Source organism: Oncorhynchus clarkii, chromosome 14, assembly GCF_045791955.1.
Source record: "Oncorhynchus clarkii lewisi isolate Uvic-CL-2024 chromosome 14, UVic_Ocla_1.0, whole genome shotgun sequence".
NCBI classification, from domain to species: Eukaryota; Metazoa; Chordata; class Actinopteri; order Salmoniformes; family Salmonidae; genus Oncorhynchus; species Oncorhynchus clarkii.
Genome location: NC_092160.1, coordinates 37,609,552 through 37,633,554, shown reverse-complemented (window position 1 = coordinate 37,633,554; position 24,003 = coordinate 37,609,552). Strand labels below are relative to the sequence as shown.

The 24,003-nt window shown below is 50.7% G+C and overlaps 2 protein-coding genes across 3 annotated transcripts in view; one reads left to right on the top strand and one right to left on the bottom strand.

Annotated features, from left to right (window-relative positions):
- The window catches only part of LOC139366585 (catenin alpha-1-like), a 219,630-nt gene that overhangs the window by 96,322 nt on the left and 99,305 nt on the right, over window positions 1–24,003 (top strand). The gene's annotated exons all lie outside the window — the stretch shown is intronic.
- LOC139366097 (leucine-rich repeat transmembrane neuronal protein 2-like) overlaps window positions 22,025–24,003 on the bottom strand; it is a 3,369-nt gene continuing 1,390 nt past the window's right edge. The window contains exon 2 of the mRNA XM_071103196.1: window positions 22,025–24,003. This exon is cut by the window's right edge and continues 273 nt beyond it. Within this exon, the coding sequence (XP_070959297.1) occupies window positions 22,622–24,003 (1,382 nt within the window). The 3' untranslated portion in view covers window positions 22,025–22,621.

The window sequence follows — 24,003 nt, the reverse complement described above, 5'->3', positions numbered from 1 at the left end:
CACCTAACTGACGGTCTGTACTGGAGCTACGCTAGACAACGGCGTGACTTCTCTACTTCACACCTAACTGACGGTCTGTACTGGAGCTACGCTAGACAACGGCGTGACTTCTCTACCTCACACCTAACGGACTGTCTGTACTGGAGCTACGCTAGACAACGGCGTGACTTCTCTACCTCACACCTAACTGACGGTCTGTACTGGAGCTACGCTAGACAACAGCATGACTTCTCTACCTCACACCTAACGGACTGTCTGTACTGGAGCTACGCTAGACAACGGCGTGACTTCTCTACCTCACACCTAACTGACGATCTGTACTGGAGCTACGCTAGACAACGGCGTGACTTCTCTACCTCACACCTAACTGACGATCTGTACTGGAGCTACGCTAGACAACGGCGTGACTTCTCTACCTCACACCTAACTGACGGTCTGTACTGGAGCTACGCTAGACAACGGCGTGACTTCTCTACCTCACACCTAACTGACGGTCTGTACTGGAGCTACGCTAGACAACAGCATGACTTCTCTACCTCACACCTAACTGACGGTCTGTACTGGAGCTACGCTAGACAACGGCGTGACTTCTCTACCTCACACCTAACTGACGGTCTGTACTGGAGCTACGCTAGACAACGGCGTGACTTCTCTACCTCACACCTAACTGACGATCTGTACTGGAGCTACGCTAGACAACGGCGTGACTTCTCTACCTCACACCTAACTGACGGTCTGTACTGGAGCTACGCTAGACAACGGCGTGACTTCTCTACCTCACACCTAACTGACGATCTGTACTGGAGCTACGCTAGACAACGGCGTGACTTCTCTACCTCACACCTAACTGACGATCTGTACTGAAGCTACGCTAGACAACAGCATGACTTCTCTACCTCACACCTAACTGACGGTCTGTACTGGAGCTACGCTAGACAACAGCGTGACTTCTCTACCTCACACCTAACTGACGGTCTGTACTGGAGCTACGCTAGACAACAGCGTGACTTGTCTACCTCACACCTAACTGACTGTCTGTACTGGAGCTACGCTAGACAACAGCGTGACTTCTCTACCTCACACCTAACTGACTGTCTGTACTGGAGCTACGCTAGACAACGGCGTGACTTCTCTACCTCACACCTAACTGACGGTCTGTACTGGAGCTACGCTAGACAACGGCGTGACTTCTCTACCTCACACCTAACTGACGATCTGTACTGGAGCTACGCTAGACAACGGCGTGACTTCTCTACCTCACACCTAACTGACGATCTGTACTGGAGCTACGCTAGACAACGGCGTGACTTCTCTACCTCACACCTAACTGACGATCTGTACTGGAGCTACGCTAGACAACGGCGTGACTTCTCTACCTCACACCTAACTGACGATCTGTACTGGAGCTACGCTAGACAACTGCGTGACTTCTCTACCTCACACCTAACTGACGGTCTGTACTGGAGCTACGCTAGACAACAGCGTGACTTGTCTACCTCACACCTAACTGACTGTCTGTACTGGAGCTACGCTAGACAACAGCGTGACTTCTCTACCTCACACCTAACTGACTGTCTGTACTGGAGCTACGCTAGACAACGGCGTGACTTCTCTACCTCACACCTAACTGACGGTCTGTACTGGAGCTACGCTAGACAACGGCGTGACTTCTCTACCTCACACCTAACTGACGATCTGTACTGGAGCTACGCTAGACAACGGCGTGACTTCTCTACCTCACACCTAACTGACGATCTGTACTGGAGCTACGCTAGACAACGGCGTGACTTCTCTACCTCACACCTAACTGACGATCTGTACTGGAGCTACGCTAGACAACGGCGTGACTTCTCTACCTCACACCTAACTGACGATCTGTACTGGAGCTACGCTAGACAACGGCGTGACTTCTCTACCTCACACCTAACTGACGGTCTGTACTGGAGCTACGCTAGACAACGGCGTGACTTCTCTACCTCACACCTAACTGACGGTCTGTACTGGAGCTACGCTAGACAACGGCGTGACTTCTCTACCTCACACCTAACTGACGGTCTGTACTGGAGCTACGCTAGACAACGGCGTGACTTCTCTACCTCACACCTAACTGACGGTCTGTACTGGAGCTACGCTAGACAACGGCGTGACTTCTCTACCTCACACCTAACTGACGGTCTGTACTGGAGCTACGCTAGACAACAGCGTGACTTCTCTACCTCACACCTAACTGACGATCTGTACTGGAGCTACGCTAGACAACGGCGTGACTTCTCTACCTCACACCTAACTGACGGTCTGTACTGGAGCTACGCTAGACAACGGCGTGACTTCTCTACCTCACACCTAACTGACGATCTGTACTGGAGCTACGCTAGACAACGGCGTGACTTCTCTACCTCACACCTAACGGACTGTCTGTACTGGAGCTACGCTAGACAACAGCGTGACTTCTCTACCTCACACCTAACTGACGGTCTGTACTGGAGCTACGCTAGACAACAGCGTGACTTCTCTACCTCACACCTAACGGACGATCTGTACTGGAGCTACGCTAGACAACGGCGTGACTTCTCTACCTCACACCTAACTGACGGTCTGTACTGGAGCTACGCTAGACAACGGCGTGACTTCTCTACCTCACACCTAACTGACGATCTGTACTGAAGCTACGCTAGACAACAGCATGACTTCTCTACCTCACACCTAACTGACGATCTGTACTGGAGCTACGCTAGACAACGGCGTGACTTCTCTACCTCACACCTAACTGACGGTCTGTACTGGAGCTACGCTAGACAACGGCGTGACTTCTCTACCTCACACCTAACTGACGATCTGTACTGGAGCTACGCTAGACAACGGCGTGACTTCTCTACCTCACACCTAACTGACGATCTGTACTGGAGCTACGCTAGACAACGGCGTGACTTCTCTACCTCACACCTAACGGACTGTCTGTACTGAAGCTACGCTAGACAACGACGTGACTTCTCTACCTCACACCTAACTGACGGTCTGTACTGGAGCTACGCTAGACAACGACGTGACTTCTCTACCTCACACCTAACTGACGGTCTGTACTGGAGCTACGCTAGACAACGGCGTGACTTCTCTACCTCACACCTAACTGACGGTCTGTACTGGAGCTACGCTAGACAACAGCGTGACTTCTCTACCTCACACCTAACGGACGATCTGTACTGGAGCTACGCTAGACAACAGCATGACTTCTCTACCTCACACCTAACGGACGATCTGTACTGGAGCTACGCTAGACAACAGCATGACTTCTCTACCTCACACCTAACTGACGATCTGTACTGGAGCTACGCTAGACAACAGCATGACTTCTCTACCTCACACCTAACTGACGATCTGTACTGGAGCTACGCTAGACAACGGCGTGACTTCTCTACCTCACACCTAACGGACGATCTGTACTGGAGCTACGCTAGACAACAGCGTGACTTCTCTACCTCACACCTAACGGACTGTCTGTACTGGAGCTACGCTAGACAACGGCGTGACTTCTCTACCTCACACCTAACTGACGATCTGTACTGGAGCTACGCTAGACAACGGCGTGACTTCTCTACCTCACACCTAACTGACGGTCTGTACTGGAGCTACGCTAGACAACGGCGTGACTTCTCTACCTCACACCTAACTGACGGTCTGTACTGGAGCTACGCTAGACAACGGCGTGACTTCTCTACCTCACACCTAACTGACGGTCTGTACTGGAGCTACGCTAGACAACGGCGTGACTTCTCTACCTCACACCTAACTGACGATCTGTACTGGAGCTACGCTAGACAACGGCGTGACTTCTCTACCTCACACCTAACTGACGGTCTGTACTGGAGCTACGCTAGACAACAGCATGACTTCTCTACCTCACACCTAACTAACGGTCTGTACTGGAGCTAGTAGGGTTTTGTGCATTAATTTAAAATATAAAGGCCACATTTGCACGTTCCCATAAATACTACAGAGATGCCCTCTGTCAGAGGACATATTGGGAAAAGATAGCTTTTCATGATCTGCTAGGCTACATTAACAGCTGCTTGGGTTGATCTATATTACGTAGAGGTATTTCAGATGTGACATCAAGTGGTGAAGAAAGGGGCCGCACAACTCTCCTACAGGACTCCCTGTCCGTTATGATCTCTTGTCTCTTTGATGTCAGGTGTAAATGTTCGTCCCGCAAGGTTGTTCTAGCCTTCTGCTCGGCGATGGACTTTCCCTGCACCCTCATAAAGCACGTTAGAACAGATGAGCCAGACACATTTAAACATAACCAGACACGGGCACTAGGTGGCGTCCCTGAGTGGACAGGCCGGGGGGGGGGGGGGGGGGGGGGTTGGCCCGGCCGGGGGGGGGTTGGTCAGGCCGGGGGGGGGTTGGTCAGGCCGGGGGGGGGGGGGGGGGTTGGTCAGGCCGGGGGGGGGGGTTGGTCAGGCCGGGGGGGGGGGTTTGGTCAGGCCGGGGGGGGTTGGTCAGGCCGGGGGGTTGGACAGACTGGCACCCCTGACATCAGCATTGTCCCTGGCTGTGCCCCAAACGACACCCTTTTCCCTATTTAGTGCAGCACTTAAAATTACAACTCAAAACTAGTGCCCTAAAATGGGAAATGGGGTGTCATTTGACAGACAACCCTCAAGTCCAACTCATCAGTCCCAGTGCCTCCCCTTGGTCTGGACTCATCAGTCCCAGTGCCTCCCCTTGGTCTGGACTCATCGGTCCCAGTGTCTCCCCTTGGTCTGGACTCATCGGTCCCAGTGCCTCCCCTTGGTCTGGACTCATCGGTCCCAGTGCCTCCCCTTGGTCTGGACTCATCGGTCCCAGTGCCTCCCCTTGGTCTGGACTCATCGGTCCCAGTGCCTCCCCTTGGTCTGGACTCATCGGTCCCAGTGCCTCCCCTTGGTCTGGACTCATCGGTCCCAGTGCCTCCCCTTGGTCTGGACTCATCGGTCCCAGTGCCTCCCCTTGGTCTGGACTCATCGGTCCCAGTGCCTCCCCTTGGTCTGGACTCATCGGTCCCAGTGCCTCCCCTTGGTCTGGACTCATCGGTCCCAGTGCCTCCCCTTGGTCTGGACTCATCGGTCCCAGTGCCTCCCCTTGGTCTGGACTCATCGGTCCCAGTGCCTCCCCTTGGTCTGGACTCATCGGTCCCAGTGCCTCCCCTTGGTCTGGACTCATCGGTCCCAGTGCCTCCCCTTGGTCTGGACTTCGGAGGGCATTTCAGATAATCCTTTTTTCTAACTTTAATCATTCTAATCTGCTGCACACAACCACTTTCTCTGCTTGGCTGCAGTATGCTGATTCATGTATATTATATATATTTATACATTCTGTATTTATAAATGTATTTTTTAAATGTATTTATTGCCCATTCCGACCACCCATTAGCCTGATTAAATAAAAAACCAGCATGGTGTTAACCGGTGGGTAAGGCCCGGTACAGCCGCGTAGGGGCCCGGTACAGCCGCGTAGGGGCCCGGTACAGCCGCGTAGGGGCCCGGTACAGCCGCGTAGGGGCCCGGGACGCTTCTCACCCAGACCTTATTACTGCAGAGGGCTCCGACTAAATTTCCTTCACGTAAATCTCTCTGCTCCTCTCTAAACATGTCCGTCTGTAGGTTATAGGGGTTTTACTTGTGTTTTTCCTCAACCCTGGAGCCCTGTGTGAGCGCGCACGTGTGGCCTAGGTGTTTGTGTTGTAGGGATATAAATGTCGGTACGTTTTCTTTGCCTTAGCAAACAGTTAAATACGGTCAAAACAATCAATACTATGCATGGAAGGAACGGACATTTTTCATTAAGAGCTTAATGAACATGTGACAATAGCAAGCATATCCTCCTAGTATTGAACATGCAACTACTGTGAGGAAGATGACGATGGAATACATTAACCAAAATGCAATTAGCAAAAAAATATAGTATAAAACCCTGTCCTGAAAGACGCACTGCTGAGGTGGCAACGATGTGAGCTCGGTTAGAACATCTCTGTTTTGAAACTTGCAACAACTAGGATTGGTTGGTTAATGACTAGAATTGTGCCATTTGGCTTTTGGACTATGAAATAAAGCTGATATGGATACCAGTAGAACAGGAGAGAAATGCTGTGAAACTGTTTTGGTAGCTAGCTTAGCTGTTAGAAAGTAGCTAGCTTAAAGTTGGCTGTCTGCCTAGACAGAGCTGTTAGCCGACGTTAAGCTAGCTACTTTCTGTCTGCCTAGACAGAGCTGTTAGCCGACGTTAAGCTAGCTACTTTCTGTCTGCCTAGACAGAGCTGTTAGCCGACGTTAAGCTAGCTACTTTCTGTCTGCCTAGACAGAGCTGTTAGCCGACGTTAAGCTAGCTACTTTCTGTCTGCCTAGACAGAGCTGTTAGCCGTCGTTAAGCTAGCTACTTTCTATCTGACTAGACAGAGCTGTTAGCCGACGTTAAGCTAGCTACTTTCTGTCTGCCTAGACAACGCTGTTAGCCGACGTTAAGCTAGCTACTTTCTATCTCATATAAACTCACTGTACATTACTATTAAACAATGCTACCTTATATAATGTTACTTACCCTACATTATTCATCTCATATGCATACGTATATACTGTACTCTATCATCGACTGTATCCTTATGTAATACATGTATCACTAGCCACTTTAACTATGCCACTTTGTTTACATACTCATCTCATATGTATATACTGTACTCGATACCATCTACTGCATCTTGCCTATGCTGCTCTGTACCATCACTCATTCATATATCTTTATGTACATATTCTTTATCCCCTTACACTGTGTACAAGACAGTAGTTTTGGAATTGTTAGTTAGATTACTTGTTGGTTATTACTGCATTGTCGGAACTAGACTAGAAGCACAAGCATTTCGCTACACTCGCATTAACATCTGCGTATGTGTGTATGTGACAAATAAAATTTTGATTTGATTTATTTTCGGGCAAAATAATAATTCCGGTCGACCAATACACTGTTCCTGTTTCATGACTGACGAGATTTGTAAAATTCTGACACCAATTTTAATTCCATGAAATGATGCCAATGACCTATAGACGGATAAGGAAGACCTGTCAAATGTGTTTTCACTGGCCGGTCCAATAACGGTTAAGCATTATCATCCCTAGTGTGTTGGTATTCGTGGGCCGTGTTTTCCCTCGGTAAATCAGCGGTCCTGGTATGGCGGTTCCACCCTGGGTTGCTGTGGACGGAACCCATCCAGTGTGTGATCAGGGTCTGGCAGCGCGGTGGAACATTTGTGGATATCCCTCTTTTCTGACGGGTTCCTGCGGCTCCAGGAATAGTCTGGCAAAAAACATATAGTGTGTGAATGTATATATGTATATATATGTGTATATGTATATGTGTTGCGTGTGTGTGTGTGTGTGTGTGTGTGTATATAAGAACCTAAGCTTGGTGTGTGGGTAGCTTCAGTTCAATAAAACATTATTATAAAAAGCAGCTCTTTCCTTCCTTCCCTTTTTCTACTCTTATCATGGCGCTGCGTAGCTACCCCAGCCATCACTTCCTTTTTTGTAGAGGGCTTTGATGAGTAACCAACGACACTGGGTCGGGCTAATGAATGAAAATATTCTGCTGCCGTCTCTGCAGCTACAGCCGTCTCTAATGGCAGACAAGGAGCACCGGGGAAGAATCGGTGTCCTTCAGCTTCTACCCTGTCCCCGTCTGTCTCTGCCTTCCTTCCTGTCCCCGTCTCTCTGCCTTCCTTCCTGTCCCTGTCTCTCTCTGCCTTCCTTCCTGTCCCTGTCTCTCTCTGCCTTCCTTCCTGTCCCCGTCTGTCTCTGCCTTCCTTCCTGTCCCCGTCTCTCTGTCTTCCTTCCTGTCCCCGTCTGTCTCTGCCTTCCTTCCTGTCCCCCTCTGTCTCTGCCTTCCTTCCTGTCCCCCTCTGTCTCTGCCTTCCTGTCCCCCTCTGTCTCTGCCTTCCTTCCTGTCCCCCTCTGTCTCTGCGTTCCTTCCTTCCTCTCCCCGTCTGTCTGCGTTCCTTCCTTCCTGTCCCCCTCTGTCTCTGCCTGCCTTCCTTCCTTCCTGTCCCCCTCTGTCTCTGCCTGCCTTCCTTCCTGTCCCCCTCTGTCTTTGCCTTCCTTCCTTCCTTCCTGTCCCCCTCTGTCTCTGCCTTCCTTCCTTCCTGCCTCAGGTCCTCGCTAATCAGACCTAAAACAACAGACTGATTTACCCTTTTCATATTTTTCTAACTCTCTTAATGAAGGAAGCAAATGAACATCAGGCGGTTAATGGGAATGAATAAGCATTTTAAAAGGCTTTTCTCATATTGGGAACGTCTTAGCTCTGCTTCGTCTACACTCTGTCCCTTATATTGGGAACGTCTTAGCTCTGCTTCGTCTACACTCTGTCCCTTATATTGGGAACGTCTTAGCTCTGCTTCGTCTACACTCTGTCCCTTATATTGGGAACGTCTTAGCTCTGCTTCGTCTACACTCTGTCCCTTATATTGGGAACGTCTTAGCTCTGCTTCGTCTACACTCTGTCCCTTATATTGGGAACGTCTTAGCTCTGCTTCGTCTACACTCTGTCCCTTATATTGGGAACGTCTTAGCTCTGCTTCGTCTACACTCTGTCCCTTATATTGGGAACGTCTTAGCTCTGCTTCGTCTACACTCTGTCCCTTATATTGGGAACGTCTTAGCTCTGCTTCTTCTACACTCTGTCCCTTATATTGGGAACGTCTTAGCTCTGCTTCGTCTACACTCTGTCCCTTATATTGGGAACGTCTTAGCTCTGCTTCGTCTACACTCTGTCCCTTATATTGGGAACGTCTTAGCTCTGCTTCGTCTACACTCTGTCCCTTATATTGGGAACGTCTTAGCTCTGCTTCGTCTACACTCTGTCCCTTATATTGGGAACGTCTTAGCTCTGCTTCGTCTACACTCTGTCCCTTATATTGGGAACGTCTTAGCTCTGCTTCGTCTACACTCTGTCCCTTATATTGGGAACGTCTTAGCTCTGCTTCGTCTACACTCTGTCCCTTATATTGGGAACGTCTTAGCTCTGCTTCGTCTACACTCTGTCCCTTATATTGGGAACTTCTTAGCTCTGCTTCGTCTACACTCTGTCCCTTATATTGGGAACGTCTTAGCTCTGCTTCGTCTACACTCTGTCCCTTATATTGGGAACGTCTTAGCTCTGCTTCGTCTACACTCTGTCCTCTCCAGTGACTGACATCTGACCTTTACTGTTAATTGGAAAGATGCTGACAACCCAGAACTGGACAAATGTTTCAAGATAAAGATCCTAGCAGTCCTCAACCTTCTCTGAACTGTATAATCCTCTCGGATGCCTCTGCTAGCCAAATCCATCTCCGTCCAGAGTGTTTTTCTCTCGCTCTCCTTTTTTAACGTCTTGTCCAAGTGGGCCAACCACTGACACACGGGGCAACACCAAATTAAAATGTGACCTTTTTTTTTTTTAGTTAGTTTGCTTTGGGTTGGTGAATCTGAAGAAGTTCAGCAATGCAGAGTGACACCGCCGTCCTCCATGAGCCAATAGGTCCCCAGCTACCGACTCGTCTAGTTTAAATAAAGGTTAAATACGAATGAAATACTAGTGGCTGCTGAGATGAACTTGAGTCAGTTGGTCCGAGAGGCACCACTTCACCCATAAATCATTGTCATATTCAGCCCTCCTCCCCCTCCTCCTCCCCCTCCCCCTCCTCTTCCCCCTGCCCCTCCTCATCCTCCTCCCCCTCCTCATCATCCTCCCCCTCCTCCTCCTCTTCATCCCCCTCCTCCTCTTCATCCCCCACCTCTTCCCCTTCCCCCTCTTCATCCTCCTCCTCCTCTTCATCCCCAGATAAAAGGCCCATAGGCAGTGCCTCTGATCACTTACTTTAGGTCACCGCTGACCAATGTCACTGCTAGAACCAACCAATCATGAATTCTCTTTCTCTCGCTCCAGCCTTTCTACCACTCAGTACTAGGCATACAGGTACAATATACACACACAATGTACTGTTTTAAAACCGTCTTAATGTTGTTCGGTAGTCCTCATGACTCAGTACCGTGGGAGTAGTGCCATGTTCCTACCGGCAGGCTGACTCTCTCTCCCCTGCCTGACTCCATCCTCTGTCTGAAGAAGCAGGATTGCTTTACTCAGTAGTTACTTTTGTCCTCGTCTGTCATGAAGGCTGGATGTGGTACATTAGCCATGGTGATTGTTCACCTTGTTCACTGCACACACCTACCGTGTAGGTCAGCTGGCTAAGTCTGACTTTACCCTGTTGTGTAGGTTAGCTAGCTAAGTCTCACTTTACCCTGTTGTGTAGGTTAGCTAGCTAAGTCTGACTTTACCCTGTTGTGTAGGTTAGCTAGCTAAGTCTGACTTTACCCTGTTGTGTAGGTTAAGGTTGTGGCACCCTATTCCCTATATAGGGCACTGCTTTAGACCGGAGCACTATGGCCCTGGTTAAGTAATGCATTATAAAGGGGATAGAGAATAGGGTGGCATTTAGGACACATCCTTTGTCATCTTCTTTACAGCAGTGTTATGCTGTGTCATGCTGCCTTAACCAAATCCCCTGTCCTTCTGAAATCCACCAATGATATAACAGATACACAACAACCAATGTGCACTTAGTAGAATGTTCCGGAGCCCTGCATCATAACAGAACAGGGACGCCGGGCACCCTGAAAGACCCTCTTTCACAATAACAAGCAGAACAAAAAAAAGAGAGAGAGGGGAGGGAAAAAAAGTCGAGCTTAAAAGAAAAATGTCCCAAATGAAATGGAGTTTAGCTGGAGGCTTACGTGTCCTGAGGTACTTTTAAGTCTTTCCTCATCATCCTCTGTTTTAGTTTTAAATAATCACTTTCAACCAGTGTCAATCATTGTGTGTTTATCGTGGTTGTTGGAACTGCTCGACTGGAGAAGGCGCTCAGAAATGTCCGTCTTGACGGGGAGTTATTCAGGCTGCATGTTTGTCTTCCAAACGGCACCCTATTTTTCCATATAGTGCACTACTTTTGACCAGAGGACTGTTGGATTTAGGTCACTATATAGGGAACAAGGGTGCGATTTTGGACATGGAATGATATATCTAACCTCTCTACCCTGCGGAAATATCTGTTCTCTCATAACAAACAACCCTCTACTGTAATGTAGAATATATAGAAACTATATTAATATTGACTGCTATTGATGTAAAATATTACTGGGTCTAAGAGTTTATTCGGAAGATAACAGCTCTATAAATATTATTTTGTGGTGCCCCGACTCGTTAATTACATTTACATGATTAGCTCAATCAGGTGATATTAATTAGGGAGTAAGGATTTTATAGAATAGCATGTCATATCACTTAATCCGGCATAGCCAAAGACACGACATCACCATGCTGTGATATGATTGGAGGATTCTGTTAGACCTAGATCAACATGCTGATATGATTGGAAGATTCTGTTACACCTAGATCACCATGCCGTGATATGATTGGAGGATTCTGTTACACCTAGATCACCATACTGATATGATTGGAGGATTCTGTTAGACCTAGATCACCATACCGTGATATGATTGGAGGATTCTGTTAGACCTAGATCACCATACCATGATATGATTGGAGGATTCTGTTAGACCTAGATTACCATGATATGATTGGAGGATTCTGTTATACCTAGATCACCAAGACAGACAGTTTGAAGAGGGACCATGTCATGTAATAAGCATCACTTATTTAAAACTTGTTCTCATATGGGGGGGGGGGGGGGGGGGAATCAGACCGAAGAAATTAATTGTAACCATTTTTATTTAAAAATATATGTTTTTAAGGAATAAAAGTTTTGCCACATCTTATCCACTTTACAGATGTGGAATTGTACATATCACAATACAAACGGGGAGCGAAGGCCATTAATTTGGCACAGAGGTTATCAGGAAGGTGCTAGAGGGGAGTGAGAGGGAAGGTGCTAGAGGGGAGTGAGAGGGAAGGTGCTAGAGGGGAGTGAGAGGGAAGGTGCCAGAGGGGAGTGAGAGGGAAGGTGCCAGGGGGGAGTGAGAGGGAAGGTGCCAGAGGAGAGTGAGAGGGAAGGTGCCAGAGGAGAGTGAGAGGGAAGGTGCCAGAGGGGAGTGAGAGGGAAGGTGCCAGAGGGGAGTGAGAGGGAAGGTGCCAGAGGGGAGTGAGAGGGAAGGTGCCAGAGGGGAGTGAGAGGGAAGGTGCCAGAGGGGAGTGAGAGGGAAGGTGCCAGAGGGGAGTGAGAGGGAAGGTGCCAGAGGGGAGATGCCAGAGGGGAGATGCCAGAGGGAAGGTGCCAGAGGGGAGTGAGAGGGAAGGTGCCAGAAGGGAGTGAGAGGGAAGGTGCCAGAGGGGAGTGAGAGGGAAGGTGCCAGAGGGGAGTGAGAGGGAAGGTGCCAGAGGGGAGTGAGAGGGAAGGTGCCAGAAGGGAGTGAGAGGGAAGGTGCCAGAAGGGAGTGAGAGGGAAGGTGCCAGAGGGGAGTGAGAGGGAAGGTGCCAGAGGGGAGTGAGAGGGAAGGTGCCAGAGGGGAGTGAGAGGGAAGGTGTGAGAGGGAAGGTGCCAGAGGGGAGTGAGAGGGAAGGTGCCAGAGGGGAGTGAGCGGGAAGGTGCCAGAGGGAGTGAGAGCTTCAGAGTATGACAAGAAAACAACCCAAACATGTTTTATTTGACCGTCTGAATGCAAATGGATGCACATTTCTACAAATTGTGGCTTAATTTCAGTCACCATTTAACAAGCTGTAATTTAAGTGATGTCAAATGTATGCCAACACTTCTTTCCTTCCTTCCTCTGAAAAATATACTACTATACACGGTCTCTCTTATCCATCCTGTCCGTCCGTGGGCCATTTCATTTAGAAATAAGGCTTCTGTTTTTATCTGAATGACATTGACTAAAGTCAGCTCGGACTGGTTTCTTGGAACATGCAAGACATTATGGGAAGGGACGACAGTAAAGCAGAGTAATTAGCCTTGATAGAAAAATATAAAAATCCAATAGATTTTTTTCCAGAGACATCAAAATGGGAATGCATGACATGGCTTAGTTTGGGACCAACTACAACGGAACAACGACTCCTAAACCATTTGAGTTGTGTGACTGAAACATTATGCTGCTGTGTGGATGGATGTTTGGAACACCTGTTGCCTCCTGCTCTGCTCTGCTGTTAAGACCTAGTTCCTGCTCTGCTCTGCTGTTAAGACCTAGTTCCAGCTCTGCTCTGCTGTTAAGACCTAGTTCCAGCTCTGCTCTGCTGTTAAGACCTAGTTCCTGCTCTGCTCTGCTGTTAAGACCTAGTTCCAGCTCTGCTCTGCTGTTAAGACCTAGTTCCAGCTCTGCTCTGCTGTTAAGACCTAGTTCCTGCTCTGCTCTGCTGTTAAGACCTAGTTCCAGCTCTGCTCTGCTGTTAAGACCTAGTTCCAGCTCTGCTCTGCTGTTAAGACCTAGTTCCAGCTCTGCTCTGCTGTTAAGACCTAGTTCCAGCTCTGCTCTGCTGTTAAGACCTAGTTCCTGCTCTGCTCTGCTGTTAAGACCTAGTTCCTGCTCTGCTCTGCTGTTAAGACCTAGTTCCAGCTCTGCTCTGCTGTTAAGACCTAGTTCCTGCTCTGCTCTGCTGTTAAGACCTAGTTCCTGCTCTGCTCTGCTGTTAAGACCTAGTTCCAGCTCTGCTCTGCTGTTAAGACCTAGTTCCTGCTCTGCTCTGCTGTTAAGACCTAGTTCCTGCTCTGCTCTGCTGTTAAGACCTAGTTCCAGCTCTGCTCTGCTGTTAAGACCTAGTTCCTGCTCTGCTCTGCTGTTAAGACCTAGTTCCTGCTCTGCTCTGCTGTTAAGACCTAGTTCCAGCTCTGCTCTGCTGTTAAGACCTAGTTCCAGCTCTGCTCTGCTGTTAAGACCTAGTTCCTGCTCTGCTCTGCTGTTAATACCTAGTTCCTGCTCTGCTCTGCTGTTAATACCTAGTTCCTGCTCTGCTCTGCTCTGCTGTTAAGACCTAGTTCCTGCTGGGCTCTGCTCTGCTGTTAAGACCTAGTTCCAGCTCTGCTCTGCTGTTAAGACCTAGTTCCTGCTCTGCTCTGCTGTTAAGACCTAGTTCCAGCTCTGCTCTGCTGTTAAGACCTAGTTCCTGCTCTGCTCTGCTGTTAAGACCTAGTTCCAGCTCTGCTCTGCTGTTAAGACCTAGTTCCTGCTCTGCTCTGCTGTTAAGACCTAGTTCCTGCTCTGCTCTGCTGTTAAGACCTAGTTCCTGCTCTGCTCTGCTGTTAAGACCTAGTTCCAGCTCTGCTCTGCTGTTAAGACCTAGTTCCTGCTCTGCTCTGCTGTTAAGACCTAGTTCCTGCTCTGCTCTGCTGTTAAGACCTAGTTCCTGCTCTGCTCTGCTGTTAAGACCTAGTTCCTGCTCTGCTCTGATGTTAAGACCTAGTTCCTGCTCTGCTCTGCTGTTAAGACCTAGTTCCTGCTCTGCTCTGCTGTTAAGACCTAGTTCCTGCTCTGCTCTGCTAGTAAGACCTAGTTCCTGCTCTGCTCTGCTGTTAAGACCTAGTTCCTGCTCTGCTCTGCTGTTAAGACCTAGTTCCTGCTCTGCTCTGCTGTTAAGACCTAGTTCCTGCTGGGCTCTGCTATGCTGTTAAGACCTAGTTCCTGCTGGGCTCTGCTCTGCTGTTAAGACCTAGTTCCTGCTGGGCTCTGCTCTGCTGTTAAGACCTAGTTCCTGCTGGGCTCTGCTCTGCTGTTAAGACCTAGTTCCTGCTGGGCTCTGCTCTGCTGTTAAGACCTAGTTCCTGCTGGGCTCTGCTCTGCTGTTAAGACCTAGTTCCTGCTCTGCTCTGCTGTTAAGACCTAGTTCCTGCTCTGCTCGTAAGATCTAGTTCCTGCTGGGCTCTGCTCTGCTCGTATGATCTAGTTCCTGCTCGGCTCTGCTCTGCTCGTATGATCTAGTTCCTGCTCTGCTCTGCTGTTAAGATCTAGTTCCCGCTGGGCTCTGCTCTGCTCGTAAGATCGGGTTCCTGCTCTGCTCGTATGATCTAGTTCCTGCTCGGCTCTGCTCTGCTCGTAAGATCTAGTTCCTGCTCTGCTCGTAAGATCTAGTTCCTGCTCTGCTCTGTGTACCAAATGGCTCCCTAGTCCCTGAAGACGTGTCCAAGGTAGTGAACTGTTAAGGGTATATGGAACCATTTGGGACATGTCCCCCTCTCCTCTCCCCTCTCTCTCTTCTGTCCTGTAAAACACTGGCATGTTGTTCATGATCTGGTTTAATTTGACCAATAAGAAAGTACGCCTTTTTTCTCCCTCTTTGCTGGAAGTTGACGGTGTGTAGGACTCCTAGTCAGACCACGTCACTGTTGACAGGGTATAGGACTCCCAGTCAGACCACGTCACTGTTGACAGTGTATAGGACTCCTAGTCAGACCACGTCACTGTTGACAGCGTATAGGACTCCCAGTCAGACCACGTCACTGTTGACAGGGTATAGGACTCCCAGTCAGACCACGTCACTGTTGACAGTGTATAGGACTCCCAGTCAGACCACGTCACTGTTGACAGTGTATAGGACTCCTAGTCAGACCACGTCACTGTTGACAGTGTATAGGACTCCTAGTCAGACCACGTCACTTGACAGTGTATAGGACTCCTAGTCAGACCACGTCACTGTTGACAGCGTATAGGACTCCTAGTCAGACCACGTCACTGTTGACAGTGTATAGGTCTCCTAGTCAGACCACGTCACTGTTGACAGTGTATAGGACTCCTAGTCAGACCACGTCACTTGACAGTGTATAGGACTCCTAGTCAGACCACGTCACTGTTGACAGTGTATAGGACTCCTAGTCAGACCACGTCACTTGACAGTGTATAGGACTCCTAGTCAGACCACGTCACTGTTGACAGTGTATAGGACTCCCAGTCAGACCACGTCACTGTTGACAGCGTATAGGACTCCTAGTCAGACCACGTCACTGTTGACAGTGTATAGGACTCCTAGTCAGACCACGTCACTTGACAGTGTATAGGACTCCTAGTCAGACCACGTCACTGTTGACAGTGTGTAGGACTGCATCCCAAATGGTATAATATTGCCTTTATTTTGCACTGCCTTGGGTTTTCGGCTCCTTCAGAAAACTGCCTGTTCCAACACCGATGACACTTCATAGCGCCCTCTTGGGGCCATCCTTCCTCTCCTCCTATCCCACCCCCAGTCACTTCAATCAAGAGTCTCTCTCTGTCTATTCTAAGGCATTTCCACATCTCTGTAGATGAAGGACTTCAAAACAGCCGTTCTTTTATCTAAAAGAACTTTGCTAAAATCTGCATGACAAACCGGGAGTCTAGTTCTTAAACTGTCATAACTTTCTCTTTCACTTGCTTTCTTTTTCTTTTGAGTTTTTCTAGGGGTGGACATTGCCATGGTGATGTTTTACTCTCCCCTCTCCTCGTTGTTGTCCCAGCCCTAAAGGGATGTTTTCTCCTCTCCTCGTTGTTGTCCCAGCCCTAAAGGGATGTTTTCTCCTCTCCTCGTTGTTGTCCCAGCCCTAAAGGGATGTTTTCTCCTCTCCTCGTTGTTGTCCCAGCCCTAAAGGGATGTTTTCTCCTCTCCTCGTTGTTGTCCCAGCCCTAAAGGGATGTTTTCTCCTCTCCTCGTTGTTGTCCCAGCCCTAAAGGGATGTTTTCTCCTCTCCTCGTTGTTGTCCCAGCCCTAAAGGGATGTTTTCTCCTCTCCTCGTTGTTGTCCCAGCCCTAAAGGGATGTTTTCTCCTCTCCTCGTTGTTGTCCCAGCCCTAAAGGGATGTTTTCTCCTCTCCTCGTTGTTGTCCCAGCCCTAAAGGGATGTTTTCTCCTCTCCTCGTTGTTGTCCCAGCCCTAAAGGGATGTTTTCTCCTCTCCTCGTTGTTGTCCCAGCCCTAAAGGGATGTTTTCTCCTCTCCTCGTTGTTGTCCCAGCCCTAAAGGGATGTTTTCTCCTCTCCTCGTTGTTGTCCCAGCCCTAAAGGGATGTTTTCTCCTCTCCTCGTTGTTGTCCCAGCCCTAAAGGGATGTTTTCTCCTCTCCTCGTTGTTGTCCCAGCCCTAAAGGGATGTTTTCTCCTCTCCTCGTTGTTGTCCCAGCCCTAAAGGGATGTTTTCTCCTCTCCTCGTTGTTGTCCCAGCCCTAAAGGGGATGTTTTCTCCTCTCCTCGTTGTTGTCCCAGCCCTAAAGGGATGTTTTCTCCTCTCCTCGTTGTTGTCCCAGCCCTAAAGGGATGTTTTCTCCTCTCCTCGTTGTTGTCCCAGCCCTAAAGGGATGTTTTCTCCTCTCCTCGTTGTTGTCCCAGCCCTAAAGGGATGTTTTCTCCTCTCCTCGTTGTTGTCCCAGCCCTAAAGGGATGTTTTCTCCTCTCCTCGTTGTTGTCCCAGCCCTAAAGGGATGTTTTCTCCTCTCCTCGTTGTTGTCCCAGCCCTAAAGGGATGTTTTCTCCTCTCCTCGTTGTTGTCCCAGCCCTAAAGGGGATGTTTTCTCCTCTCCTCGTTGTTGTCCCAGCCCTAAAGGGGATGTTTTCTCCTCTCCTCGTTGTTGTCCCAGCCCTAAAGGGGATGTTTTCTCCTCTCCTCGTTGTTGTCCCAGCCCTAAAGGGATGTTTTCTCCTCTCCTCGTTGTTGTCCCAGCCCTAAAGGGATGTTTTCTCCTCTCCTCGTTGTTGTCCCAGCCCTAAAGGGATGTTTTCTCCTCTCCTCGTTGTTGTCCCAGCCCTAAAGGGATGTTTTCTCCTCTCCTCGTTGTTGTCCCAGCCCTAAAGGGATGTTTTCTCCTCTCCTCGTTGTTGTCCCAGCCCTAAAGGGATGTTTTCTCCTCTCCTCGTTGTTGTCCCAGCCCTAAAGGGGATGTTTTCTCCTCTCCTCGTTGTTGTCCCAGCCCTAAAGGGGATGTTTTCTCCTCTCCTCGTTGTTGTCCCAGCCCTAAAGGGATGTTTTCTCCTCTCCTCGTTGTTGTCCCAGCCCTAAAGGGATGTTTTCTCCTCTCCTCGTTGTTGTCCCAGCCCCAAGGTGATGACACACTATCCTATATAGTGCACTATTTTAACCATAGGGCACTGGTCTAAACTGGTGCACTGTGTAAGGGATAGGGTGCAGTTTTGGGAGGCACAACTGCTCCCCCCCCACCACTCCCCTCAGTTTCTTAACCCCATAGAATAACATGACCTGTCCTGTTGGTCTTAACCCCATAGAATAACATGACCTGTCCTGTTGGTCTTAACCCCATAGAATAACATGACCTGTCCTGTTGGTCTTAGCCCCATAGAATAACATGACCTGTCCTGTTGGTCTTAACCCCATAGAATAACATGACCTGTTGGTTTTAGCCCCATATAATAACATGACCTGCCTGGGGAAGAATGCTCATTCCCTTTTATAAGCCAAGACATGACCACCTGGTTGCCAGTCTATCCTCGTTTACCCCCCTCTACCCCCCCCACCTCTCCTTCCCTCCTCCTCATTCCCCCCACCTCTCCTTCCCTCTCTCCCTGCCCCCTACCTTCCGAACAGAGCACAGAAAGACCTGCAGATGGAGGAGAGAAGGGTGCTCCTTTCCCCTCTCCCTGCCCCCTACCTTCCAAACAGAGCACAAAAAGACCTGCAGATGGAGGGGGAGAGAGGGGAGCTGCAGTGGCGGCTGCTTTAGTCTGATGCTAATACACATCCTCTCTGTGCTGCATACCAATGTGTCCTGAACCTGCCTCTCACCCTCCTCTGCTTTAGCCCTGAGCCTGAGCCCTCGGCCCTGAGCCCTCGGCCCTGAGCCCTCGGCCCTGAGCCCTCGGCCCTGAGCCCTCGGCCCTGAGCCCTCGGCCCTGAGCCCCCTCTGTTTGCTGATCACAGGAGCAGCATTAATCCTCAGGGGAGATTCTCAAGAGTTTAACCCTCTATTGTAAAACTCTGTTTGTGTGCAGGCTAATTATCTAGAGTCAACGACACCCCTCTGTTTATTTTTGTTTAGTAGTAGCCCCCCCTCCTCTCCTTTCTGCCCCCCCCTCCTCTCCTTTCTGCCTGTCCCCCCGACCCTTTCTGCCTGTCCCCCCGACCCTTTCTGCCTGTCCCCCCGACCCTTTCTGCCTGTCCCCCCTCTCCTTTCTGCCTGTCCCCCCTCTCCTTTCTGCCTGTCCCCCCTTTCTGCCTGTCCCCCCTCTCCTTTCTGCCTGTCCCCCCTCTCCTTTCTGCCTGTCCCCCCTCTCCTTTCTGCCTGTCCCCCCTCTCCTTTCTGCCTGTCCCCCCTCTCCTTTCTGCCTGTCCCCCCTCTCCTTTCTGCCTGTCCCCCCGACCCTTTCTGCCTGTCCCCCCGACCCTTTCTGCCTGTCCCCCCGACCCTTTCTGCCTGTCCCCCCTCCCTTTCTGCCTGTCCCCCCGACCCTTTCTGCCTGTCCCCCCGACCCTTTCTGCCTGTCCCCCCGACCCTTTCTGCCTGTCCCCCCGACCCTTTCTGCCTGTCCCCCCGACCCTTTCTGCCTGTCCCCCCGACCCTTTCTGCCTGTCCCCCCGACCCTTTCTGCCTGTCCCCCCGACCCTTTCTGCCTGTCCCCCCGACCCTTTCTGCCTGTCCCCCCGACCCTTTCTGCCTGTCCCCCCGACCCTTTCTGCCTGTCCCCCCGACCCTTTCTGCCTGTCCCCCCGACCCTTTCTGCCTGTCCCCCCGACCCTTTCTGCCTGTCCCCCCGACCCTTTCTGCCTGTCCCCCCGACCCTTTCTGCCTGTCCCCCCGACCCTTTCTGCCGGTCCCCCCGACCCTTTCTGCCGGTCCCCCCGACCCTTTCTGCCGGTCCCCCTCCCCCCCGACCCTTTCTGCCTGTCCCCCCGACCCTTTCTGCCTGTCCCCCCGACCCTTTCTGCCTGTCCCCCCGACCCTTTCTGCCTATCCCCCCTCTCCTTTCTGCCTGTCCCCCCTCTCCTTTCTGCCGGTCCCCCCGACCCTTTCTGCCGGTCCCCCTCCCCCCCCGACCCTTTCTGCCGGTCCCCCTCCCCCCCCGACCCTTTCTGCCTGTCCCCCCGACCCTTTCTGCCTGTCCCCCCGACCCTTTCTGCCTGTCCCCCCGACCCTTTCTGCCTGTCCCCCCGACCCTTTCTGCCTGTCCCCCCGACCCTTTCTGCCTGTCCCCCCGACCCTTTCTGCCTGTCCCCCCGACCCTTTCTGCTTGTCCCCCCGACCCTTTCTGCTTGTCCCCCCGACCCTTTCTGCTTGTCCCCCCGACCCTTTCTGCCTGTCCCCCCGACCCTTTCTGCCTGTCCCCCCGACCCTTTCTGCCTGTCCCCCCGACCCTTTCTGCCTGTCCCCCCGACCCTTTCTGCCTGTCCCCCCGACCCTTTCTGCCTGTCCCCCCGACCCTTTCTGCCCCCCCTCCTCTCCTTTCTGCCCCCCCTCCTCTCCTTTCTGCCTGTCCCCCTCTCCTTTCTGCCTGTCCCCCTCTCCTTTCTGCCTGTCCCCCTCTCCTTTCTGCCTGTCCCCCTCTCCTTTCTGCCTGTCCCCCCTCTCCTTTCTGCCTGTCCCCCCTCTCCTTTCTGCCTGTCCCCCCTCTCCTTTCTGCCTGTCCCCCCTCTCCTTTCTGCCTGTCCCCCCTCTCCTTTCTGCCTGTCCCCCCTCTCCTTTCTGCCTGTCCCCCCTCTCCTTTCTGCCTGTCACCCCCCCTCCTCTCCTTTCTGCCTGTCACCCCCCCTCCTCTCCTTTCTGCCTGTCACCCCCCCTCCTCTCCTTTCTGCCTGTCACCCCCCCTCCTCTCCTTTCTGCCTGTCCACCCCCCCTCCTCTCCTTTCTGCCTGTCCACCCCCCCTCCTCTCCTTTCTGCCTGTCCACCCCCCCTCCTCTCCTTTCTGCCTGTCCACCCCCCCTCCTCTCCTTTCTACCTGTCCCCCCCCTCCTCTCCTTTCTGCCTGTCCCCCCCCCTCTCTTTCCAAGGAAGGGAAATGTCAGCCTGACAGTCTCTCACAAGAGCAGGATTGGCGGTATGGAGATAAATGCCCTAGTTGGCCGTGTTGAGTGAAGGATAATGTATGTTTGTACCGACTGTGTTTTTTTGCGTGGCCGACTGACTGGCAGCAGTAGCAAGCTAAATCTTTGCTTGGATCACTGGTGTGGGAGACAGAATATTACATGATTTTTTTTGCCTGTCCTTAATTGGTTCAATGTTGACGCTGTCAGAGCTGATTAGGGTCTGTGCTGTTCCACGGAGGCTTGGCTAGCTGGGAGCTCTAATACGACTGGGACTCCTCCTGGGACAAATGTATTTTCGGCGTAAGAGGGAGAGAGACTGCAGAGCAGAATGGGTTTTTCATTGTTCATCATTAATCTCTCTCTGTACTAGCTAGATATCTGATACTACCTCTCCAAAAAAACACTTCTTCTACCTTGTGTGTCTGTTGGCTCCTGGTGAACTATCGCAGTAAAAAAAGGATAAGCTGTGGCTACCAGTTTCTGTCGGCGAGCATGCTGATATCTGTCTACAGATCGTTACACTAATCTCTTTTAATACTACAGTGTGGCTGATGATGGTGAAGTGTTTACATGGTCTGATACATCTCCACATGTCATAGATACTGTAGACGGTTTGGCTAAGCAGGTACTGGGGCATGCTGGACATGAACCTCCCCACACGTACAGGGCTAAGCTTTTAGATGTAATGGCTTGGCAATGGACTTCATCGAATCAAATCAAGACAAAAAGACTAATAAGTGTTCACGGACCAGAATTAAAGGTCCTGTTTGGATCCAGAGGGAGGAAATACACATTTATGGAACATAAATTGCAACCAAGTAAATGTTTTAGATTCAATTTTCCGTTGGAGATTTAATTCAGATTGTGACATAAATAAACATTTATTCAATATTCATAGTAAATTTACAAAAAAAAAAAAAAAAAAAAATGAACAAATTGTGACAAAAAAAAAAAAAAAGCATTTAATTTAATAACCAACCCCTTTTTATATACTCGCTACTGTACCAACAAGTGTTTGTGATGGTGACAGACGGTGGCTACTGTGCATCTTTTTAAAAAAACAACAACAAAAAACATTTCATCAAAATCAAATGTCCCCCTTGGAAATGATACGGACCGTGTACCTGTAGCCTTACCGTCTCGTAGTAAAGAGGGATTCGTCTCCAGACACCTAAAGATGTCATCTTCTTCTCTCTGGTCCTGTGGAACATAGTGACTGATAGTAATGGGGTGACACATCTGTCTACCAGGGTTTTTTTTTCTTGTCTTCTTCCTGTGGAGACTGATTGCCCACAGCTATTTGATATGAACAATCTTTTCTTCCTGTGGAGACTGATTGCCCACAGCTATTTGATATGAACAATCTTTTCTTCCTGTGGAGACTGATTGCCCACAGCTATCTGATATGAACAATCTTGCATTCATATAAAAATAAATGGTGACTATTCCTACTACATCATCATCATCAGTCTCTTCACTGTCCATTCCACCCACCAGTCATCAACTCTCCCACTCAATATACTAATCGCATTGATTTCTCAGAGCTAACGAGTAGAAAGTGTTTTGTTGTTGTATAAACTGGGGGGGGGGAGCAAAAAACAAACCCTGTATTGTTTGAAATGGTCAGAATGGTCAACAGCCCATATGCTGCTCCAGGGGGAAATACATAGTTTATACTTCACACTCTTTGTAAGGCAGCTGTTGACACTTGCACTGCCCGTAGCCGTTGATGATAACCAGCGCTCCCTCCTCGTGGCTGGGCTCGTACTCGTTATAGGGTACCTGCGTGGCCAGGTCCGCCATTTGCTGCCGCTGCTGGGTCCTCATCTGGCGGCGGTTCTGCATGGCCGAGCACTGGCGTATCCTGCGCATGGTAGGAGGGCAGCACTTCCGCGAGATGAACACAACGAAAATGATGAGGAAGAAGGTAAACAGAAGGACCATCGTTCCGATGATCACCCTCTGGGTTAGGACCGTGTTGTCCGTCTCCGAGAAGTCCTCGGGGACTCCCCCCGCCGCTCCACTCCCGCCCTCCACCGTGGTTGCCAGGGCGGTGCGCGGCGCGGCGGTGGTTGTCGTTACGGTCGTAAAGCGCCCCAAATCCCCGCCCTGTGTGGGTGTCTGCTTCATTACTCCGAACAGAGAGCTGGTGACCTCCGCCGTCGTGCCTGTCGGCGAGTCCGTGACCATTGACAAAGTGGTTGTGGTCAAGACGACAGGTGGCGGCATCGTAAAATTCAGACAAAGCTGGAATCCATAAACGGCGTCCAGTATCTCCTCGCCCTGGGCGTACTCGGGGGTGTGACACAGGATGGAGTGTTCCCACCTCCCCTTGAAGGTGCTAAGCCAAGTGGCCAGCGAGCAGATCCCTTTGGTACATTCCCAAAGGTTGCTGGACAGCCCCACGGTACCTAGAGACCGCCACATATCCAAGACCAGAGGGTCCAGGCTGCCTAGCTTGTTGTTATCCAATAGGAGGATCTTCAGGTTGGGCAGCGTCTCGAACACGTCCGGGGTCAGCACCCGGATCTCGTTCCCCGTGAGGTCCATCTTCTCCAGCGTGGTCCAGGTCCACTCCATACCGCAGGTCAGGTTGGAGATCTTGTTCCACTGCAGATAAAGGAACTGCAGAGCCACCAGACGGGGGAAATGAGCCAGATTGATCTTAGTCAGCTGGTTGTGTTCCAAGTGGAGTTCTCTGAGTTTAATGAGGCCAGCAAAGCCGTTCCGGGCCAGGCTTCGCAGCCGGTTGTTGGACAGACCCAGGTACTCAAGGCTACGGCAGTCCCAGAAGGCCCGGACGGGGGTGGTGCGCAGCGAGTTGGAGCGCAGGTGGAGGATCTGCAGCTTGCGGAGGCCATGGAACAGCTCAGGCTCCAGCGCAGTCATCAGGTTGAAGGACAGATCTAAGATCTGTAGGTTGATGAGGTGGATGAAGGTTGTGTTTGGCAGCTTTGTGATCCGGTTGGAGCTCAGGTTGAGGTCTTTGAGTTTGTAGAGCCCCTGGAAGGCGTCCTCCTGCACCGTGGTGATCTGGTTGTGGTCCAGGTGGA